The 24,636-nt window shown below is 37.4% G+C and overlaps 1 protein-coding gene across 2 annotated transcripts; it reads right to left on the reverse strand.

Annotated features, from left to right (window-relative positions):
- Positions 1–84: 84 nt before the first annotated feature.
- On the reverse strand, positions 85–24,636 carry LOC131698894 (coiled-coil domain-containing protein 17-like). 2 transcript variants are annotated; one of them, XM_058993582.1, is made up of 13 exons: positions 23,326–24,636; positions 21,037–21,177; positions 19,645–19,774; positions 18,975–19,128; positions 18,247–18,378; positions 15,186–15,328; positions 14,172–14,312; positions 12,734–12,915; positions 9,550–9,635; positions 7,918–8,133; positions 2,237–2,459; positions 1,681–1,791; positions 85–1,093 (listed from the first exon to the last, which is right to left on the reverse strand). In XM_058993582.1, the coding sequence occupies exons 1-13, from the start codon at positions 23,458–23,460 to the stop codon at positions 941–943; spliced, it is 1,947 nt and encodes a 648-aa protein (XP_058849565.1). In that variant the 5' UTR covers positions 23,461–24,636; the 3' UTR covers positions 85–940. The 2 variants fall into 2 exon arrangements, with proteins under 2 accessions (XP_058849565.1, XP_058849564.1); XM_058993581.1 differs by having other exon boundaries at positions 12,734–12,911; positions 14,168–14,312.

Below are 24,636 nucleotides of genomic sequence, written 5' to 3' on the forward strand. Positions count from 1 at the left end.
TACAGGTCTAGGAAAGATCTCTCTAATATCTTCACCACCACATAAAACAAAAATGTCTACACATTCATTTACAAATGGAAATAAACACGTCTATACCATTTATTTTCTTTTGTTAAAGTAGCAATTCAAACAGAATCCCAGCCACAATTGCAATGCTTTGGTAACCAGTGAATTTTCCATCAAAGAAAAGGTTCCAGTAAACTTCATACAAAACAGATTATCGAGGAGCTTCTGAAGTTCAAAACCCAAGTGAAATTAAGATCAAATTACATATTTGAAAACATAGTTCTATAAGATACACCAAAAGGGAGAGAATCAGGGTTGTAATTAAGGAATAAATTAAATCAACTGCATGTAATCCTTTACTAGTTACTGGTCCCCACTGAGTTTATTTTACATTAGTTCAGAATATGAAAATATTTCAAATATCACTACTGCATCCTGGTACATTTTCTGTACAGTAGATCACATGGTCTGATTGCATTAATGGCTGTAGTTTGAGCTACAGCCATTAATTGATTTATAGGAAGCAGAAGCAAATTCTCATCTACAATGCTGTCTTTGAAAGACCTGCATATTTCAAATTCTAGCAGGATCTCTATTAATTTATTCTTTTCTAAAACACTTGCAAGCAACACTGAAGTTTGAAAAGCATAAGGAAGACACTATTGTCAATTGTTTCAACAAATCAATTACTGTACCATTATTTTACAATATGGGACTGATTTACAAAACTTGTTATGTACATTTTAAGTACATTCACACTCTTTATTAATTTCAAAAGTATATGTTGTCTATATAAATTTGCACTAAAAGGCTCTATTATCAGAGATTTACTCAACGTAATTTACCAAGCTTTGAAAAGTCAGGATGACAAAGTGACACACGTCATATTCCAAAGAAAGAATGGAATCTAGAATAATCCATCTTCCAATGGCAGTCACTCAAATTCTTCGAAGAGCATTGCAGAAGGAGGAGGGGGATCCACAGTCTCCAAGTAAGAGGAGCACATCATCTGAGAGTTTGGGAAATGATATGGGGAAGGATATGATGGAAGTGGAGCATCTGCAGCAAATAAACTCCTTGCTGGTGCCTAAAGTCAAAGACACAGTTTGATTTCATTAACAGTATATCAAAAATACCTGAGTCATTCAAATGGAAACATAAACTGGAGGATGCACTGTAGTAGGGGGCAGATATAAATGCTGCCACTCTTGAATTCCATATCAATCTAGCTGGTGTTTTCCCTCAGGGGTGACTTATAGATGCACTAACTGGCATTATTATACATGATAAAATACTGTGAAATTATGAAATTTACACATTTTAGAGGAGCTGTATTAAGATCTGTCACTTTTAAATCGTTTAAATAGACCCTGGAATGCGGTCGTGCACACATTATAGTTATTTCTCAAAATGATCCAGACATCATCAGATAATCACATATTCCCCTTCATAACAAGAAGTGTTTGGTTCTGTCACACACACACAGTCCAGTAATTCCCTTCTGTGAGTCACTGTCTCAGTATTCCAAGTGCTACCTCCAGCTACATATAAATAGAATATTCAAGGCTGTAGGCTCCCTTGTTTTTATGGACTTACTATACAGGATGTTCTCATTTTTATTTTAATCAGCCTCCAATCAAAACAATTTGCATTTAAACAGAAATGTCTTCATACCTGAGGGGGGTATTTATAAAGACCGGCATTGTTGTGAGTGATTGGGGCAAAACTCTGTACATCGGCATCTCTTGCATTAACAATCCGCAGATATAGCTCAGCATTTTCCAGCTACATGGAACACAAAAACAAACAAAAAAACTTTAATGATTACTGATCTTTATGGGTTGCATACAAATAGGTAGGGGACAAAAAAGGGACAAAGCACAAATGAACATTGTTGTTATTAAAAATAGGTGTATTGTTGAAAACAGAATCCCACAAAAATAATTATTATTTTGGTTATGCAGTTATGGAGTGGTCATCTATCTCGGCTTAAAAGGAGACATACATTTTTCTAAAAATAATATCAACATTGTGGAAATACTGCCAAATACTGTAACGAATTACAGAATAAAATCTCCAACAGTCTTACCAATGGATCTAAGAGAGTTTTCTTTTTCAGGCCTGCTGACAGAACAATGTCTTAACCATCGCAATATACTGTATGTAAAAGTTGTATGTACAGGTGCCTCCAGCACGTGCACCCTTAGTAGAGGATAATAATGTACTGTACCTGAGGCACCGCGTTTATCTCCCCAGTAGTCAGGCGTGGGTTTACAGGAAGAATGCGAATGGGGACTTTCCATCTCCCACTGATCACGCGGTTGTGCGAGTCAAAAATGTCAATCTTGACCCATCCCCTGGAGATCAGCCGGTTCACCTCCTGCCCGTACGGGTCATATCCACCTGAAGCCTGCAGTTCCAGCACTAGAGCTATGCTAGGAGATGGGCGTACTCTGTGGGCAAAATGGGTGGGTTTAGCAGGGTGGAATCATGCAAATTGTACAATAACTGCAAACAATGTTATATATATATATAGAATAACAGATGGGCTTCAGTGAGTTACAGGAAAATAATTTCATCCAGGGTTTCTGTGATGTCATAAATTACAAGACGAAGGTCGAGTAATTTATAAACTGTCACAGAAACCCGAGATGGAATTGTTTTCCTGTAACTCACTGAAGAGGCCCATCTATTATTTTTTATAATACATGGATACCCTTGTGATGCTAATATTAAAGAAGACGAGGTTCAGCAGTACAGTTGTTTTTTTTAAACGCAGTGTTTCAGTGCTGTACAGACGTTCTATGTCGTTATCCGTTAGCGCTTCAGCTTTATTTGGATGATTGCCTTTACCTTGTTTTAATTTCCCGTTCCTCTCCAGTTTCTCTGAGATACAAATGCATCAGCTTTACATCTTTTTTTTTTTTTTTTTAACATACTCTCATTTTGTTGATCATTAATGAACATTTCTGTACTGTGGGTGTTGTCGAGTGACTGAAAATGAGACATTCTATGTTTGAATTGAAAGTGATGGTCTCGAGAAGTGGAATGGGTCAAAGTTCAAGTATATTTTCCTCTAGAGCAGGGGTGGGCAATCCTGGTCCTGGAGGGCCGGTGTCCCTCCTGGCTTTTGTTCCAACTGTGCTCTAAATTACTTAAATAGACCAATAATTGGTAATAATCAGTACAATTAAGTAATTTAGAGCACAGTTGGAACAAAAGCCAGGAGGGACACCGGCCCTCCAGGACCAGGATTGCCCACCCCTGCTCTAGAGGAATTATCACTTTTTGACGTCACTACTGTGGTATTATCCCTTTTTTTAATGGCTCAGGATGCAAATATAGCTTTCATCCATGTAGTATATATATATTTTCCTTTATTTATTTTGTATATATGTGTTTGTTTTGCATTTGCATTGCCTCTAACTTCTAGACTTTTATATTTGTTTAATTTCTGTAAGTCACTTTGGATAAAATAATTATACTAATTATATATATATATATATATATACACACTACCGGTCAAAAGTTTTAGAACACCCCCATTTTTCCAGTTTTTATTGAAATTTAAGCAGTTCAAGTCCAGTAAATAACCTGAAATGGTACAAAGGTAAGCGGTAAACTGCCAGAGGTTAAAAAAAAAAGTTTAGGTTACCAAAAACTGAAAAATAATGTACATTTCAGAGTTATACAAAAAGGCCTTTTTCAGGGAACAAGTAAAGGGTTAACAACTGACAGCTGTTCTGCAGCAATGGAAGTAAATTAAGCCTTGAAAGTTGATGCTAACCATTACTTTTGTTGATTACTTACAAACCCTCTGTCTGTATAAAAGCAGAGTTGGAACGGACTCTGTTACTACACCCTCTTAAGCATTACTTGGACAGTATTGTACTGCAGGAAGTAGTATATTGCTCTCATAATGGCGAGAAAAAGGCAATTAACAAAGGAAGACAGACAGACCATTATAACCCTTAAAAGTGTAGGTCTTTCCTTTAGAGAAATTGCAAAGAAAGCCAAGGTGTCAGTGAGTACAGTTTCCTACACCATCAAAAGGCACTTGGAAACTGGAGGAAACTCTGACAGGAAGAGGTCTGGCAGACCCAGAGCAACAACAGAATCAGAAGACAAGTTTCTGAGAGTCAACAGCTTGCGTAATAGGCGGCTCACAGGACAACAGCTTAACACTGGTCGAAGTAAGCAAGTCTCAGTTTCAACTGTGAAGAGAAGTTCCTCAGTGTGTGACACCAACTGTCAAACATGGAGGAGGAAGCGTGATGGTCTGGGGCTCTTTTGCTGGATCCAGAGTCGGCGACTTTCACAGAGTGAGTGGCACCCTGAACCAAAACTGCTACCACAGCATTTTGCAGCGCCATGCAATACCCTCTGGTATACGCCTAGCTGGTCAGGGGTTCATCCTACAGCAAGATAATGACCCAAAACATACCTCCAGGCTATGTCAGAACTACCTTAGAAGAAAAGAACAAGACGGTAGGCTTCAAATCATGGAATGGCCAGCACAGTCTCCAGACTTAAACCCCATCGAGCTGGTTTGGGATGAACTGGACAGAAGGGCGAAAGCAAAGCAACCTACAAGTGCAACACATTTGTGGGAACTTCTGCAATAGTGTTGGGAAGAACTTTCCGAACAATATTTGATTTCCATTGTAGAAAGAATGCCACGAGTGTGTTCAGCTGTTATATCTGCAAAAGGTGGCTACTTTGATGAGTCAAAAATTTAGATTAAATTGTGTTAAACAAAACGATTCCATGATTTCTTTTTTATCTCCAATTGTTTATTTGTTCTATGCTTTAATTTCAGACTACATTGAGACATTAAACTGCGTAAATTTCAATAAAAACTGGAAAAATGGAGGTGTTCTAAAACTTTTGACCGGTAGTGTGTATATATATATATATACATATAAATGGAGGTGTTCTAAAACTTTTGACCGGTAGTGTGTATATATATATATATATATATATATATATATATATATATATATATATATATATATATATATATATATATACACTACCGGTCAAAAGTTTTAGAACACCTCCATTTTTCCAGTTTTTATTGAAATTTACGCAGTTTAATGTCTCAATGTACTCTGAAATTAAAGCATAGAACAAATAAACAATTGGAGATAAAAAAGAAATCAAGGAATCGTTTTGTTTAACAAAATTTAATCTAAATTTTTGACTCATCAAAGTAGCCACCTTTTGCAGATATAACAGCCGAACACACTCGTGGCATTCTTTCTACAATGGAAATCAAATATTGTTCGGAAAGTTCTTCCCAACACTGTTGCAGAAGTTCCCACAAATGTGTTGCACTTGTAGGTTGCTTTGCTTTCACCCTTCTGTCCAGTTCATCCCAAACCAGCTCGATGGGGTTTAAGTCTGGAGACTGTGCTGGCCATTCCATGATTTGAAGCATACAGTCTTGTTCTTTTCTTTTAAGGTAGTTCTGACATAGCCTGGAGGTATGTTTTGGGTCATTATCTTGCTGTAGGATGAACCCCTGACCAACTAGGCGTATACCAGAGGGTATTGCATGACGCTGCAAAATGCTGTGGTAGCAGTTTTGGTTCAGGGTGCCACTCACTCTGTGCAAGTCGTCGACTCTGGATCCAACAAAAGAGCCCCAGACCATCACGCTTCCTCCTCCATGTTTGACAGTTGGTGTCACACACCGAGGAACCATCCTTTCGCCTACTCAACGGCGTACAAAAACCCTGCGTGATGAACTGAAGATTTCAAATTTTGATTCATCGGTCCATAAGACCTTCTTCCAGTCTTCAGTAGTCCACTGGCAGTGCTTCATGGCCCAGGTAAGCCTCTTTTTCTTATTTTGCCATCTTAGCAATGGCTTTCTTACTGCCACTCGACCTGTCAAACCTGCAGCTCGAAGTCTTCTCTTCACAGTTGAAACTGAGACTTGCTTATTTCGACCAGTGTTAAGCTGTGCTTGAAGCTGTTGTCCTGTGAGCTGCCTATCACACAAGCTGTTGACTCTCAGAAACTTGTCTTCTGATTCTGTTGTGGCTTTGGGTCTGCCAGACCTCTTCCTGTCAGAGTTTCCTCCAGTTTCCAAGTGCCTTTTGATGGTGTAGGAAAGGCACTACAAAACGAAAGACCTACACTTTTAAGGGTTATAATGGTCTGTCTGTCTTGCTTTGTTAATTGCCTTTTTCTCGCCATTATGAGAGCAATATACTACTTCCTGCAGTACAATACTGTCCAAATAATGCTTAAGAGGGTGTAGTAACACAGTCTGTTCCAACACTGCTTTTATACAGACAGAGGGTTTGTAAGTAATCAACAAAAATTGGGACACCTGTAGGAATTGTTAGCATCAACTTTCAAGGCTTAATTTACTTCCATTGCTGCAGAACAGCTGTAAGTTGTTAACCCATTACTTGTTCCCTGAAAAAGGCCTTTTTGTATAACTCTGAAATGTACATTATTTTTCAGTTTTTGGTAACCTAAACTTTTTTTTTTAACCTCTGGCAGTTTACCGCTTACCTTTGTACAATTTCAGGTTATTCACTGGACTTGAACTGCTTAAATTTCAATAAAAACTGGAAAAATGGGGGTGTTCTAAAACTTTTGACCGGTAGTGTATATATATATAATACTGCATGGTGTAGTGTGTGATATGAGAACTGAATACACAGCAGAGGGGTGGGATGCTACATAAATCCGAGGGATGCTTGTTATTGTTTTGATCTCGACTCCGACTTCCTTGAGAATGAGTTTAGTCAAGTTTTAGTTAAATCTGGAAAATCTTTTTTTCACACATGGCACCCCATAGTAGAGAACAACGATGACTCCAGTGATGGAGACCGTTCAACATCATACTCCAATCCCAACTCATGGAGAGGCAGAGGACATGCTGGGAAAGTGTTTATTGTGGGCAGAATCCCAGCCAGACACTTCTGATGGGACTCTTTTGCTACTGCGAAATTTGAAGCAGAATGCTGCATCAAAGAGAATGTTCTCACTGACACAAACATCTATAAAATGACTTTTTCACCCAAGGACATTAAAACAATGTATGTGCTATAGTGTTGTTTTTCTAACTGTACTGTATATTAGGCCTTTTTCATTTTTATTTTGAGAGTGATGTAGCCTGCTACTATAAACTCTGAAACTTTTTCAGTACTGTTTTTATCTGTACTCAATCATATTGTTGTTTTAAACTTATATAATTGTGTTAAATGTGCAGTACTGTACTTTCGTTTCTTTCTTTAATAAGTACAGTGTGTTGTATAGCGAATACCAATTCAGTGCTTAATGAAAAAAAAAAAAAAATTATAAAATTTAAAAAAAATCACCCTGGGATCCTTCAATAAGCTGCTTGATGAGATTCTGGGATCAATAAGCAACTAACAACCAAACGAGCAAGATGGGCTGAATAGCCTCTTTTCGTTTGTAAACTTGTATAAAATCACTGCACTGCAAAATCTTTTGCACATTTTTAAAGAGATTATCTATTCAAGGATAATAATAATAATAATAATACTTTATTTCTTAGCAGACGCCCTTATCCAGGGCGACTTACAAGATATCACATTATTTTTACATACAATTACCCATTTATACACTTGTGTCTTTACTGGAGCAATCTAGGTAAAGTACCTTGCTCAAGGGTACAGCAGCAGTGTCCCCACCGGGAATTGAACCCATGACCCTCCGGTCAAGAGTCCAGAGCCCTAACCACTACTCCACACTGCTACCTAAGGATACCAAGATATATAGTGAGCAAGTAGCATAATTGAACTTATCAAGCAAGAAACTCTCCAATAAGAAGTTGGCATTAAATGGTTTACGAGATATTAGCAGTTGAAGTAGCAGTGGCAGCGTATTCATATAACTCGTCTCACTGGGATGCTTAATTATATTTACCTTGGTACAGCCTGTTTGGTTGCCAGAGTTGCCAGGTTTCCCCTCTTGCTGTCAGAGAAGTAAGGTGATAAATTGCCAGCCTCGCAGTAGACAGGGGGCAGTGAGGACGGGGTCCCCATTTCCTCTGGCCCAGTGTATAACCCCACAACCAGCCGGCAAACCCGGTAGCAAGGGTCCAAGCCCAGGAGGAAATCGTAGAAAACTACAAACCCCGCTCTGAAAGAAATGACACACCTGATGGTTACTCTGTGTGTTTGGATATCAACGTTGGTTTTGTGACACGTTTTTGATTTACATTCACTTCGTCCAATATAACAACCTCAGCCTGGACCACAGGGGATGCTAAAACTTGATGTGGCAAACTAACCCCGTTGGACACACAGAACCAATCGTGGAAAGCGATTTTTAATTTCACACAATTCCATCACATATTTGTGCTTCAACATTCATTACTGCTTCAATAAAGTCACCAGCAAATTTTACCATGGGGACTGTCTCTGAACAAGTCTGTGCAAGATGGGGCAACTATAAATATATATCAATTCCTATACCCATATCAATACTTATGTTGCGCAACTTCTTAAATTTACATAATTAATATTCATTTTGGATTTACAGGCCAATGGCTGGTTTCATATTTTTTCAATAGTGTACTGTAGGAGCTAATAAGCAGGCTACTGTAAAGAATGCAATAATCAAATACAGTGCTGGAAACGTATGTATTATACACACATAGACGCTCATTCTAAGATAGGAAATTGAGTACATACACCTAAAAAAAAGAACCTGTAGGAATAAATCAATACTTTAGAAGCAGTACATCTCTTCTACATCTATCCCAGCTCCCCTGCAACTCTAAGCACTCTATTCTGCAAGTTAACAGGAGCTGTATGAAGTAGACGGCACAGTAAATGAAAAGCATGCCTTTTTTGCTTACTGAAGACAAAAAAAAAGAAAATAACAAATTCATATATTTTCAATATAGTACTTTATCAGGCAATAGGCAGGACACTGTAAATAATGCAGTTGTTATTAAATACATGCTGTGAACTAATCTATTATAAACACAGTTGCATGAAAATGACTACTGGCTAAACAAATAAATATTTAGGGATTAATCAATAATTTTAGAAGCTATACACCGTTTCTACGTCTCTCTCAGCTCTCTCACAACACCCAACAATCTTTTCTGCCAGTAAGCAGGAGCTGAGGTATATGAAATATATATATATATTTTTTTTTGTAACCCTCGGAAAATGGAAAGGGGTCAAATGCACCCCAAAATTGCACTTCCTGAGTCGGACAAGGATGTTTTTGGTATCAAAATAAAGGTAAGCGATTCAAGTTGAATCACATGTAAGGATATCCCTATAACTTTAAAGTTATGAGAGATGTTCATTTTAACCATGCTGGGGTGTATTTGATGAAGGGTTAAAAGGTGTGACTACTATACATTTGTCAGGTTACTTGATGTTGTACTATATTTATTTACAACAGATGCATTGACAAAACTAAACAGATATCAATTGGAGTCTCACTACTACACATGCAGTCGAATGACAATAGAGTATATACAATTTCAAGCCAAACACCTTTTATATTTATATTTATGAAATTATACAATAGACTTACATTGGGTCGTACGGTGCAGGTCCTAAACCATCAGTGGATTCTAAGAAATGCTTTGCCAGAGTCGGGGTCTGTGCTCTCATGTCCTCCTAAATAAAAGACATACTTTGCTAAGTTTTAAACATGAAAGTAAGGGGCATTGCATAGCAATACTTATTAGGATTCTGCTGCTATTATTAATGCTTTTGTTGAGGGACACTATTAAATTATTAACTCTTAACAGCAAGTCTACTAAAATATATTGTTCATGTTTTGTTTTTTTAATGGTTAGTTAATATATTCTAACCTATTTGTAAACTGATAAAGAAAGGCTAGCTAAAACTGGTCAACAAACATCAGATCCATACTTTGGGATTATCAACTCCCAGTCGACTGTATCATTGAAATGGGGTTACATCTGTGTAAGACACAGACAAAACTATATATATATTACATGTCTTGAGGGTTATTTCATAGATGTACACTATACTGAAGCCAATTGTAAATGGATTCACGGTGAGGGTGTGCAAACAATTTGCAGACTGTGGCTAAAATCCCTTCCGTAACGGGACAAGAAAGAAAACAAAGAAAAGCCAGAAGGGAACCAAGGGAGATGACATAACTTAAATTAGACACACGTGTGCCGTGGAAACGTTAAGCTTCTGCTTTACTGAAAGGGGCCATAATCAGAAAGCATTTACCACCATGTTAACAAGGGGCCATAATCAGAAAGCATTTACCACCATGTTAACAAGGGGCCATAATCAGAAAGCATTTACCACCATGTTAACAAGGGGCCATAATCAGAAAGCATTTACCACCATGTTAACAAGGGGCCATAATCAGAAAGCATTTACCACCATGTTAACAAGGGGCCATGATCAGAAAGCATTTACCACCATGTTAACAAGGGGCCATAATCAGAAAGCATTTACCACCATGTTAACAAGGGGCCATAATCAGAAAGCATTTACCACCATGTTAACAAGGGGCCATAATCAGAAAGCATTTACCACCATGTTAACAAGGGGCCATGATCAGAAAGCATTTACCACCATGTTAACAAGGGGCCATAATCAGAAAGCATTTACCACCATGTTAACAAGGGGCCATAATCAGAAAGCATTTACCGCCATGTTAACAAGGGGCCATAATCAGAAAGCATTTACCACCATGTTAACAAGGGGCCATAATCAGAAAGCATTTACCACCATGTTAACAAGGGGCCATAATCAGAAAGCATTTACCACCATGTTAACAAGGGGCCATAATCAGAAAGCATTTACCACCATGTTAACAAGGGGCCATAATCAGAAAGCGTTTACCACCATGTTAACAAGGGGCCATGATCAGAAAGCATTTACCACCATGTTAACAAGGGGCCATGATCAGAAAGCATTTACCACCATGTTAACAAGGGGCCATAATCAGAAAGCATTTACCACCATGTTAACAAGGGGCCATAATCAGAAAGCATTTACCACCATGTTAACAAGGGGCCATGATCAGAAAGCATTTACCACCATGTTAACAAGGTTCCATAATCAGAAAGCATTTACCACCATGTTAACAAGGGGCCATAATCAGAAAGCATTTACCACCATGTTAACAAGGGGCCATAATCAGAAAGCATTTACCACCATGTTAACAAGGGGCCATGATCAGAAAGCATTTACCACCATGTTAACAAGGGGCCATAATCAGAAAGCATTTACCACCATGTTAACAAGGGGCCATAATCAGAAAGCATTTACCACCATGTTAACAAGGGGCCATGATCAGAAAGCATTTACCACCATGTTAACAAGGGGCCATAATCAGAAAGCATTTACCACCATGTTAACAAGGGGCCATGATCAGAAAGCATTTACCACCATGTTAACAAGGGGCCATAATCAGAAAGCATTTACCACCATATTAACAAGGGGCCATAATCAGAAAGCGTTTACCACCATGTTAACAAGGGGCCATGATCAGAAAGCATTTACCACCATGTTAACAAGGGGCCATGATCAGAAAGCATTTACCACCATGTTAACAAGGGGCCATAATCAGAAAGCATTTACCACCATGTTAACAAGGGGCCATAATCAGAAAGCATTTACCACCATGTTAACAAGGGGCCATGATCAGAAAGCATTTACCACCATGTTAACAAGGTTCCATAATCAGAAAGCATTTACCACCATGTTAACAAGGGGCCATAATCAGAAAGCATTTACCACCATGTTAACAAGGGGCCATAATCAGAAAGCATTTACCACCATGTTAACAAGGGGCCATGATCAGAAAGCATTTACCACCATGTTAACAAGGGGCCATAATCAGAAAGCATTTACCACCATGTTAACAAGGGGCCATAATCAGAAAGCATTTACCACCATGTTAACAAGGTTCCATAATCAGAAAGCATTTACCACCATGTTAACAAGGGGCCATAATCAGAAAGCATTTACCACCATGTTAACAAGGGGCCATGATCAGAAAGCATTTACCACCATGTTAACAAGGGGCCATAATCAGAAAGCATTTACCACCATGTTAACAAGGGGCCATGATCAGAAAGCATTTACCACCATGTTAACAAGGGGCCATGATCAGAAAGCATTTACCACCATGTTAACAAGGGGCCATAATCAGAAAGCATTTACCGCCATGTTAACAAGGGGCCATAATCAGAAAGCATTTACCGCCATGTTAACAAGGGGCCATAATCAGAAAGCATTTACCACCATGTTAACAAGGGGCCATAATCAGAAAGCATTTACCACCATGTTAACAAGGGGCCATAATCAGAAAGCATTTACCACCATGTTAACACCATTTATTTTCGAACACAAAACATTTATGTTAAAAAAGCATCAATAAAATAATTGTTGTTTATTGCTAGTTCTATAACTGGAATTGAGCTTTCCATTTAATAAAAAATGCTGCACATTTAGCATGGTGGTAAATACTTTGTGAATATGGCTCTATGTCTTAAAAATAACCATATTAAAAAAATAAAAATTCTAAATTCATGTTTTTCCTGAATGTTACTTTAAATACATAAAATCGATGCATTCAATAAAATCAGTAAGTGATAAACCTTTTAAGTATTTGATTTCATACCTGTTACATTGAGAGGAAGTGGTAAAAACTACTTATGCACTTTTTGTAAAAATAATAATCATCATCATGTTAGAAAATGCCTCCAGTAATTCTGTACCAGTGGTGGAAGTGGGGAGAGTGCGGCCTGGTCGGGTGGGACTTGCGTTGTAGATGTTTTCATCCGACGCCCGAGGCGATGGATTTCTATTTCCTGCTTCAGAAGGTCTATATCTGTCTTCATGGTCTTCATTTTCTGGTCACGGTTTGCCGTTACAGACTGTGGGAAGCGGCTGGGTCTATCTGTAAAACACAAAGATGGGTTACACAAATCAAATGGTGCACTGCTGCTAGTCACTCAATCTATTTTACATTGAGAATCATCCTGAATTTTATTCGAGAGCACTGGGCACTGTTTGGTCAACTGAGATTAAGTAAACATCACCTAATTAGAACTGAAGTTGGTCCCAGTGATTTTAGGCCCCAGATGGACTTTAAAGTAAAAGCTGCAATTTGAAATGTAGCTTTTAAAGCACAAAAAGGGGACATAATTAAACAGTAAGGCACACAAAGAATTGCAACCACTAATGATTATGCCTGTATTTTCTTACCCATCGCTGTGTAATACGTAGTTTCCTGTGACAATTTCCATTTCAGAAAGAATAGTGTAATTATACACTTTTTTAGCACTTAGAAACAATACAGCAAAAGTTCTCTTTACTGATGCACTACATGTAATATTTAGAAACCTAACAGCTGGTTTAGTCTGCTTCTGGTAAATGATTAAACACATTGCATAGAGCTGCACGATTTCTTTAAAACATCTTCAATGAAACATACACCAGCTGCTACTGCTCGCTCTGTCCAGAACAAGAAGGGGGCATTTCATGTGTCTCTTCTTATTATTTTTATTTTATTTTGTTTGATGATTCACTAATGGTGAATATAGAATATTATTTCAAAAGAGGATATAAAAAACGAAATGTTTTGCAATTTAGCAATGCCTGTTTACTGAGCAAATTTGAATGTGACAATGCTATTTTTTCTGCTTTAATAAATATTATGTTTAAGCGTGAAATATCTATTTTTAGATTGTGATGTGCTGTGAAATAAGACATTTTGTACCGTGAAAAAAAAAACACAGCTAATGATGTGTAGATTCCTATGGTCAGCAACTGATTCATTCAAAAACAGAAAAAGTGCTTGAAAACGATATCACTTTGGATGAAACGTAAAACTGAGGTGCTATTGTAAGTGACTGCAGCAGCAGTTGCTGCATAGTTCACTGCCTAGTCTCTGTAAGTCACTTTGGATAAAAGCATCTGCTAAATGACTAATTAATAATAATAATAATAATAATAATAATAATAATAATAATAATAATAATAATAATAACTACTGTATAAAAAAAAAATAACAAATGGTGTTCTAGTTGCACTGATACACACATACCTGCAAACATTTGATATTACTCAGAAATACTCATAACTTACTCACTGTTTTTGAAATGTACATGACCAGTTGATAATTCAAATCAATTTCAACATCTAAAAACTTACTGTTGTGCGAAGTTTGGGAAAACGTGGGGTCCTTCCTCTTTTTCATTTGAAATGTCATAATCTCATCTTCTAGACGTCGGTTTTCTATTTCCAGTGCAAAGAGTTCTCTGTTTAGGCTATGCCTAATGGAATTATGTCCACCTGGAAGCACAGTGGTAGAAAATGTATTATTTACTGCTTGTATAAGGGCACTACATTATGCTCTTATTACACATAAGCACTGCTAAGGTCACACACAGTTCCCCTATATGCCAGTTCCTTTGTTCTAATCCAGGTTGAGTAGACTGTGGACAGTTAAGTTGATTACGCCCATTACCAAGAAGTCTGGTAAAGTACAAGAGATTAGTTTAGTTCCGTTTCGCATGTGTTGAACTGTAAACTGGAACTTAAGTTTAGTTCAGTTAGACAGGATAGCTTTTTGGTGCAGAATCTCCCTGTGTATGAGGAGTAGCACAGGGACAAACTACTGTAGGCCACCTGTTTGTTTGTTAGCTTTATTTTTGTTCAATGTTTTATTTTTAATGCAACACCAGTGGCAGCAGTGTGGAGTAGTGGTTAGGGCTCTGGACTCTTGACCAGAGGGTCGTGGGTTTAATCCCAGGTGGGGGACACTGCTGCTGTACCCTTGATCAAGGTACTTTACCTAGATTGCTCCAGTAAAAACCCAACTGTATAAATGGGTAATTGTATGTAAAAATAATGTGATATCTTGTAACAATTGTAAGTCATCCTGGATAAGGGCGTCTGCTAAGAAATAAATAATAATAACAAAAAAATAATAACACCACCACAAGTAATGCCATTGCTGCCAGCTCAGTGTTGGTGTATGGTATTGCACTGGATATTTAGGTTTTATTTGTAAACAGAACCAGAACCTCCAATCTCACCCCTATTACATCATCCAAAAGTAGTCATATTGCATTGTTTTTGTAAGGGGTCTTTTTCCAAATGTCTGTTTTGATCAAACCAAAGAAGTGCACTGTATTTTAAGTTGTGCAATGAGTGTGTGCCTACGTTTACTCTTCTCCTTGTGATGGTGGGTTCGAGGCTGCTTCTCTCTCTGCTCGACCTGCAGAGCCTCATGGAGCAGGGCCTGGAGCTGGGCCAGGATCATGTGGTCGTTGCCGCCATTCTGCAGATAGGAGAGTCGCAGAGCACTATGGGAGGGGAAACAAGATGAAGAACAATAAATTAATCTGCTGTCTTCTAAATTTGATAAATCTTCTACTCCATGAACTTCCATTCCGATATGTCTTGCATTCTGGGTATTTCAAACTTTTCACTTTCTTTCTACTGTGATCTCCTTTATTACTTGTTCTTCCTGGGATCATTCAACTGCTTCAGAAATCCGTTATTGATTTGGTATGTTAATTTGAATAGTCGAAGTTACAGAGTTCGAGTTTTTTCATGTATTGTCCTGCTAATTAACCAACCAATAACTGCCCTATTGAGAGACCTGATAAAAGGCCAGGCATCAATGCTCTTTTTCCAAAGATGGACTACATATCCTGAGTGAACCTGAACCTGTATTGCAGTGGTGTTGGAATATGAAAGTACTACTAAGTGCTGAATGTTCTCCGAAAGCAAAGGCTGGGAACAAATAATTAACAGTGGTCCCTGAATAGTTACTATGGAGATAAGCCCACTTCAGGAAGTCTTGGCATTCAGTTTCATGGATACCGTTGACAACAGAAAAGATCAAGAAGAAACATGGGGTGCCTATTCATAAGAACTCAATGGGAAACTGGTAATATTTCAGAAATTAGTTTTATATTATATTAAATCATGTATTTGATAGTACATGGGTTTTGTTAAACATATATTTGTTGAAATGAATGCAGAAGTGACCAGGTACAAAGCATGCAATTCACAATTTCTCACTAGCTTCACCAGGCAGTTAAATAATAATCATGGCACTGATTAAACAGATGCCTTCATGTGGATTGGTTTTAATTATTGTCTTCGCTACTGACTGTAAACTCCATTCCACACAGATACTGCATCAGTGGACTGTTGCATCAGTTTTAATATTGAAGTAGAGTAAAACCTGTCCAATCTGGCGTTACCTGGGACTGGAAAATTGTGCCAGGTTAGACAGTGTTCTGGATTACAGAGTGTATATGTGTGTGTGTGCTGTTATTATTATTATTATTATGATGATTTCTGTATTATATATGACGGCAAAAGGCCATGTTTTTATTTATTGTTTGGCAAGGACAAGCGAGGTGCCGTCCGTCACTCATCCTTATTAAACTCGTGCAGACCATGGCCGAGGGGTAATAAGATAATTACTAGTTAGTTGACCCCTCGGTCAGAATATAAAAGCCTGCAGCTTTCCTTGTTCATGGATAGTGTGTTCGGAGTGGAGACAGGAGGTAACAGAGAGAAACAATTGCTACGTATGCTGGTTTTGCAACCAGCATACTACTTGCTGCTGATTATTGTTTATTTGTTTGGCCAACGTGCCCTTTTCTTTTGTGTAGCTGTGTTTTGTTTAAATATTTTGTTTATCATTTAATAAAGCACTAAGCGCTGTAGCGTTTCAGTTTGCCCGCCAGTACTGCTGTGTTGTGGTTTCATTTCCCTGGTCTAACGTCACCCTACAGCCATCTCTATCACACAGTTACTGTAAAACATCTAATACTGTACCTAAAAGGTACAATGACAACCATTTGAATGCTTTAAAAAAAACAAAAAAAAACTTTATGACTGTATATAACACTGTATAATAAACACAACAATGTCTCAGCAAACCTTAAGCAAATCCTTACCTGGTATTAGAACGAGTCTGGTGAAACCATTACCATAAAAAGACGTGCCTTTGTTTGTACTGTACCTACAACTCTGGCCAAAAGTTTGGCATCACCCTATAAAATTAACAAATTTTGCAATATCATTTTGAAGTTTCATTACATGATGTTAAATAAAAGACCTAAATTATGTTCATATAGTTTTTTTATTTTTTTATTCTATTGTTATTCTCAATCCTAAAACTCTAGCTGATGCAAATCTTTTGGACGTAGCTGTGATGCAAGACTCAGGAGCTTTCTGCTGGAATTCAGGTTTTGCCCGTGTTGCTTTTAAGTTGGCTTATTTTCAGAATGTCTGAAAGGTTTGCTGTGATTTTGAATTGTTCACTTAGCTTGTTGATTTTGAGAAGTGCAAATTATCTTTTAAGAGATGGATGTTAATACATTTTATATGCTGTTCAACAACTGCACAATTCAGAATGGCGCTGGTAGGACTTATACACACAACGTCTTGCTTTTGTTTTTGTTTTTTTTTATACTAGTTTTAAATTTAGAAAAGAAAACTCACATGAAACAGTGCCAGATTGCAGAGTCAGATTCACGTTGAATTTAGATAGACACTTCAAAATCATTCCATATTCCAGAATAGTCAGATTCCGGATTGTAGATTGTATCACACCATTCATTTCAATTATTATTATTATATTATTATTATTATTTATTTCTTAGCAGACACCCTTATCCAGGGTGACTTACAATTGTTACAAGGTATCACATTATTTCACATTATACTTTATTTCACATTATACAGATATCACATTATTTTATTTTTACATACAATTACCCATTTATACAGTTGGGTTTTTACTGGCGCAATCTAGGTAAAGTACCTTGCTCAAGGGTACAGCAGCAGTGTCCCCCACCTGGGATTGAACCCACAACCCTCCGGTCAAGAGTCCAGAGCCCTGACCACTACTCCACACTGCTGCAATTATACAGAATGTTGGTTTGTAGAGGGGCTGGATTAAGGTTGTGCTCTATTATTTTGGTGGAGTTGGAGTCCTCTATGCAAATATGATTAGGATAGCATTCTACAGGCACATATCCTGACACATGAACAGCAGTTAGGACTGCAAATATAACAATGCTTCCAATCTTTGCAGTGCCTATTTGGGAAAAGAAGGGGTTACAAAGTGATGCCATGCATGACACTGATCTCCACTTACATGTATTAGAGAGAAATCCAAAATCATGCCATGAATCTCCAGTTGTTTCCAAATGTTCAACAGATAATGCATTTCAAGTTATGCACAGATGATTCTCACCTAATTTCTGAAGATAGAATTCCTCCTCCATAGAACGGGATGTAGGTCTGTGGTTGAAATAATGGTACTTTTTCTTTTTCCTTTAAGCAATGCAGCTGGGAATCACTATGTCTGCTGTGATTTTTGTTCCTCCTATATAGTAAAAACAACAGACATTTTCTGTAATAAAATTTTAGAAAATGCATAACCCTTTGTTTAGCATTTTCAGTGAGTAGATTTCTGGAAGGTACAGGCATTCTGGAGTAATCAATACAATCATGTTAGCCTGTTTCCATCTGAATTATGAAACACCTCTGTAAAATGCCTCTGACAATGGTCTACAATCCAAGCCATAGCCTGACTTAACACAAAGGTCCAATATTGCTTATGGGTATATTTCCCACTTCTATAAGCTCCTTCACCTATGATCAATATTTCCTTCATAGTATATAATTGGCAGCCTGACATTCTGTCAAAATGTTTGATACCTGCCTCTACAGTTGTGAAATATTACTACCTTTCATAGTGACATTTCTCAATCATAATGGCAGTGAAATAAGCAATTAATTTTACAGCAATGGTGGTGGGTGCAGAAGCAATTAAAAAAAATCCCCCTGCCACACAATTTCTAAAATGTAGAACATATTGTTTTTCAGTGTATCATACCAATTTCCTGTCCCTTCTAGTAAACCACATGCATTACACAAACATGCACATACAGTATCAGCAGATCAGTCATGAAACCTTACATTGACTCCTTTTGAAGGATCTGCATCTGTTCCCTCATGGATTCAAGGAGATGCTCATTTTTTTGCTCTTGGGCCTTCAGTTCCTGCAACATTTTCTCTACTTGTGAAGCATTCTTATTATGTGCATCCAACTCCTTTAATCGTAACTCAATCTCTGGAAAACAAATGAACCAAATTCAGGAGGTCTCCCCACCTGACCATGTACCAGAAACATGAATCTACATCCTAACTGAAGAAAAGTGTTTCAGACACCCATATACCTTGAAATGTTAAAACTAGGCACTTGAATAAACAGTGGGGTCAAATTGATAAACCTGTATGTATTAAACCACAGCTGGTTTTTATTAGAGCATTTGACAGAACCAGGATTTATCTGTAAAAAATAGGTGGTTTATCTTCCCCAGTGCTGTAAAAGGTCCTCCCATTTGACCTGGGCTCTAGAACCACTATTAATTGTGAACATTGTAGATGGTCAGGTGGGGACCACAGGTTGACCTGGCAGGGAATAGCTCTAAATCAACCCAGAGTACAACATGCCAATCAATTTTCTTGCCTCACTATTTAAAACCACACACACACACACATACACTGTTAAAACAATCTCACTATTCTTGATTCTGCAATTTAACATATTATGAACTGAACTGATATAAACTAAACTGATATTTACCTTTTCTCTGTTTTTCCAGTTCCCTATTTTCAGTCACAATACCAGCTACATGCTTTCCATGGCTATCTGCCAGGTACTTCATTTTGGCCTCATGTTCTCTGATCCATTGGACTCTGGGGCTCGGGTCTACCTAGAGTGTAAACCCAAGACTTTCACAGTCGTAACATCAATTTATTATGTTTGTGTTTAACCCGTTTCATCAAAATTGGGCCCATAGCGTTATGTGCTACAACCCCCACCTCCATTACCTGTGCATACAATTTTGAAAGTTGGCAGCTCTGAAACACTGATAATCTGTTATAATCAATTAAAAGCCAGAATATTCAGTGTAATAAAACAAGTAATGCAATAACTTTGTTCAAAGCCGATAGTCTATAATAATTCATGTGCAGGTAATTATACTACCTGGCTTGGGGTTCTACAATAAAATACATCAGAGATGCACTTACATAAATGTTTATCATGTTTCTTAGCAACAAGTCAAACTGCTTGATGTGTTAGAATTACAAACATGTTCACAGTGCCTCTTGTAAACAGCAGAACTCTTGACATGACAGGCATGTCAATGTGAGGTTTTGCTACACACTACTAAAGGCTGGACCGTTCAGATAGCAGAGATGCATATTGATATTTTCTGCTGTCATAGATATATACAGTAGGCCTAGAACCACAGAAGTTAACCAGACAAGAAACACAAATGATTTTGCTTTGAGGTATTTCAAATATAAAAAAACTATATTGCACCACTAAACATTATGTTGTTATTTTTTTTAAAGATTACCAACCAAGGTTTTTGTTTTGTGTAAAAAATATAAAAGGCTTTATAAATTATTTACTAATGTACCTTAATGTGTTTCCACATAAATGTACCTAAAAATATTAATATTGTATGGATATAATTGGTACAACAATAAGCATCACAAAAAGATTACACTGAATGTACAATTAGAGACCCTTATTTTATTCTGAAAACAATGTATAAACTATACAAAAAATGATCTAGTCAGGAAACCTATAAATAAATAGGTCTTGAAGTGAATGTACAAACAAACTAAACATGTTTGCAGTAACAGAAATTGCAACATGAAACCTTGTCAAATCCAGCCATCCATCTGCACGCTGTCTTATACCATACTGTTATATATATATATATATATATATATATATATATATATATATATATACAGAACATTAGAAAACAGACCACGGCAACCAACTTCTTTAGACATAATCATATCATACTTTAATCATTGAAATTATGGTTTTTGTTTGCTTTGGGTAAGCTTTTGAAAAGGGGCTGAGAGGAAAAAATGTAAAAGATTACTGGTGTTAGAACTTTACATTTCTTACTGTTGTATTGATTTATTTATTTGAAATCTCTACGGTACTTACATGTCCAGTGGAGGCTTTCGTGTTTTGGACTGGCTCTGAGGTTTCCTGCACCTCATACTGATTCAGTAACTCCCTCTCTTCCACGTTGCGTTGCAGTCTGTGCGCCGCGCGCCTTTTCTTATAATCCTTCACTCTTTCAATCTGTCACAAAGAAACATGTATTGATTAACATTCCCATATTCAATGTTTTTGTTTGTTTAATAAAAGACAGCAGTTTGTGATGCTAATGGTGATTTCACTGGTCACTTTCAAACTGGGGTTTCTTTAATGAATTGAGCAAGAAAATACATAAGTAAATCAGACACTTTGACCTTGTCACTGCTTAAGTAATTTGTGACTTTGCTGGGAAGAAAGCAGTAGTTGTGTGTAATAGGGTAAGATGGTAGTTTGCTGTGATGAAAACTTGAGTGTTTGAATCAAAGTTAGAATGATTTTATATATAATGATGATGACGTTTAACCTTAGGAGCTCAGTACACACAAAAAAAGTGTTCTATTGGAAATACCACTGACATGCAAAGCTGTGTGCTTTTGTGCTGTTCTGTAAATCCCTACATGACAGACCTAAAAGCACTACACTACACCCTACTGACAGTATTCTGCCAGGTGAGTTTTGACTCCTGTATTATTGAAATAAGTTTTACTGCATAGTAAAGATGGTCTTAATATAATAAGAAATATTTTATATGCAAGTAAAAACAAAATCTTCACTACAAATGTTTCAATTGTTTATTACTTAACAACTTGCATCTATAGCACCAAGAACTATTTTAATAAAGAGGCAGAAGGGTGAGTTTTGGCAGTAAAGACCAAAGTCAGTGTTCAATTAACAAACAGAATTTAACTTAAATAAGGAAGTAAAGATAACTTAAATTCATAACATTGACTAACAAGTCATATCTTCAACCATAACGGTACCAACTGCTGAAAATATAATAGATTAGATTTGTTACAGGACAATTATAGTCACAATTGTACACTTTGCAAAACTGCTTCAGGGCCCTTTATGACCCGTGACCACATAACTATAGCGAATAAATCAACCAGGAAAGGAGACCCTGCCAATTACACACCTTGACCGGATGCAACATTTTTACCCCCATCATGTACCTTTAAAGTGTAGTGTGCCACACAGCTGTCGTCTAAACCAGTGTGAAAAACGAACACCAGCCATGGGTGTTTCCTATAAAATGTTATCATTGTATTAAAACAAATCTGACTTTTATAAGCTCCTACTGCTGAACACAGTTGCAGAATGCTAGGATCGTGCCTATTTAGCCATACAGAAGTGAAGTACTGACAAGCAATTCAACTACCTTTGGGAACATAAACAAACCAGACTGTCACCAAGGTCTGCTTTTATTATAAAAGTAGTGTGACTAAACTATGACTAAACTATGAAACTATGTATTAAAGTTTAATAATTAAACAGACGTAAAGGAATTATATTGAACATGATTGTTGGATACTGCGTCTTAAAATGAACTATTTAATTTATTTTCTTTTTTTTTTTTTTAAGTGACATAGTTATTACATAGATTATTACTCAAAGGCAAATGACACCTCCCCAGAAAGTTATTAATTGAACATTGACAAATAGTAATGGTTAACAATTGCACCCTCAAGTATGGCTTAAAAAAAAAAAAAGGTCAACTAAATGTCAACTTGCTTTTAGTTTTCTAGGATGGCCATCCACCGTTTGTCTTGTTTGTGTGTCTGTGCGCGTAGGAGAGAGGGGACCCGAGACGGAAAGTACTTGCTGCTGCTGTGATGATGTAGTTGGGAATAGTGTTTATCGATGTCCCATATTCTGCACGCACTGGCGTTTTGTGTTGTGTTTAAACCGGTTGTTTTTATTTTCGGTTCATTATATTGTGATTTTAAATAAAACCCTCTTTTCTCTCTCTCTCTCTCTCTTTTGGACAAAGCATCTCCGTGCTTTTGTGATGATCTGCTGCTATCTCAATTCTGTGCAATAAAACATTATTTTAATTGACAACGACTGTGTCCTGGTTGCTCTGTTCCCTGATTTGCCCTCCGAAAAAAAACAACTTCAATTCTGAGTGCAATATCCTTCTGGGGCGTAGTCAGCGCTACTTTTCAGGTGTTACACTAACACCAACAGTAACAAAAGTAGAAACAACGTTGGCGGTAAATCCGTAATTAACTTAAAACGTTTCTCAATCTCGGGGTTATCAAAATGTCATTATCCTTTCACAAAAAAAGAAATGCATGCATTTACACACAAGATAAATCTTTGCTGAAATTGTACACATTAACAAATCTTTACCATATCTTGTGGAGTTCGGGTTGCTCTGGCTTTTCCAATGTCTCCTCCAATACAGAACTTTTCTTGATGTTTTCCGAGCAGTAATGAAGATTTGAAAGTCATGTTGCAACTGGAGCAACCAAGTAATTCCGTCATTGTAAACACTGTAGTTTGCTTGCTTATCAGAGCACAACAGAAGTAATCGTTGACTTTGAAATAACAAGAACCTATTCGTGTTCCTTATCGATAATTAAACAGATTCCATAATAGTCCTCGGTTTTTTAAGTTCAACATCAACAGAAATGATGTACATAATACGTTTTTATGATTCTTTTACAAAGAAGAATACGAGAGTAGTCGTAGGTTTATAGTGACGTTTATCATTTTAATTTAACACCCGCAGTAATGCCGTCACATATCGTAGTACAACGACAGCTTCTGCATTGACAATGCGCTTGGCAACCGAAACGTTGACTAATAAACAAACACTCCAACCGACTCAAGCTCTGTGCACGTCATTGGGAGGAAAAAAAAAGTGCGCCCCTTTGCTATAAAAATGAAAAAAAGAAATGCCTCAACTTTAACAAACGGAGGTCTGTACTTTTGTGTGAAGCTCAGATCTTCTTTGGTTAAAGATGATCTCTCAGGGCTGGTTTTAAAAAGGTTGCAAATTAAGATTTCACCAACAGGGTTAACCCTCCCCTATTAACGACTTACTTTAAACGTGTACGTCAACACATTAATTAAATGCAGGTCATATGTGTGTGATAGATTATATATACAATCAATTGCTGTACAGTTTGTTCAATTTATAGTATTGAGTACATTTTTCTTGCAACCCACATCCCTTTCTTTCTTTTGACTACATAAATCCCAACACACATGTATGCCACTGCTTTGCCCCTCTTCCCTTAATGGAGCCAGCGTACATTCTACTTAATTACGGGGTCGCTAGCGGTACAATGGCACACTACCATCAGGCTCAGGGCCAGCAAGTGTAACAAAAGCTTTCCCTCACAGCTCTGCAAGAACACCTTAATCTTTATTTGAATACCCCCCTGCTGGTCACTCCCAGACCTCCCTCAGACACAGAGGGACATTTGTATTGAACTGCATGGTGGTGTTGGCAACTGGGGGCTTGTGAAACCTCCATAAAAGTAACACATGTTACAGTATCCTAAATTGGCTTGTTTGCCCCCTCGACATATTGCTCCTTCACAACACAGAGGCAGGGATTTAATATTCACTCTTTATTTATACCGCTTTGACAGTTTAACAATTCTGGTACTCTTCAGGAGGTGAAGCAGCAGCAGGTTCAAGTTCAACACAGTC

The sequence above is a fragment of the Acipenser ruthenus genome, chromosome 2, assembly GCF_902713425.1.
Source record: "Acipenser ruthenus chromosome 2, fAciRut3.2 maternal haplotype, whole genome shotgun sequence".
Lineage (NCBI taxonomy): Eukaryota > Metazoa > Chordata > Actinopteri > Acipenseriformes > Acipenseridae > Acipenser > Acipenser ruthenus.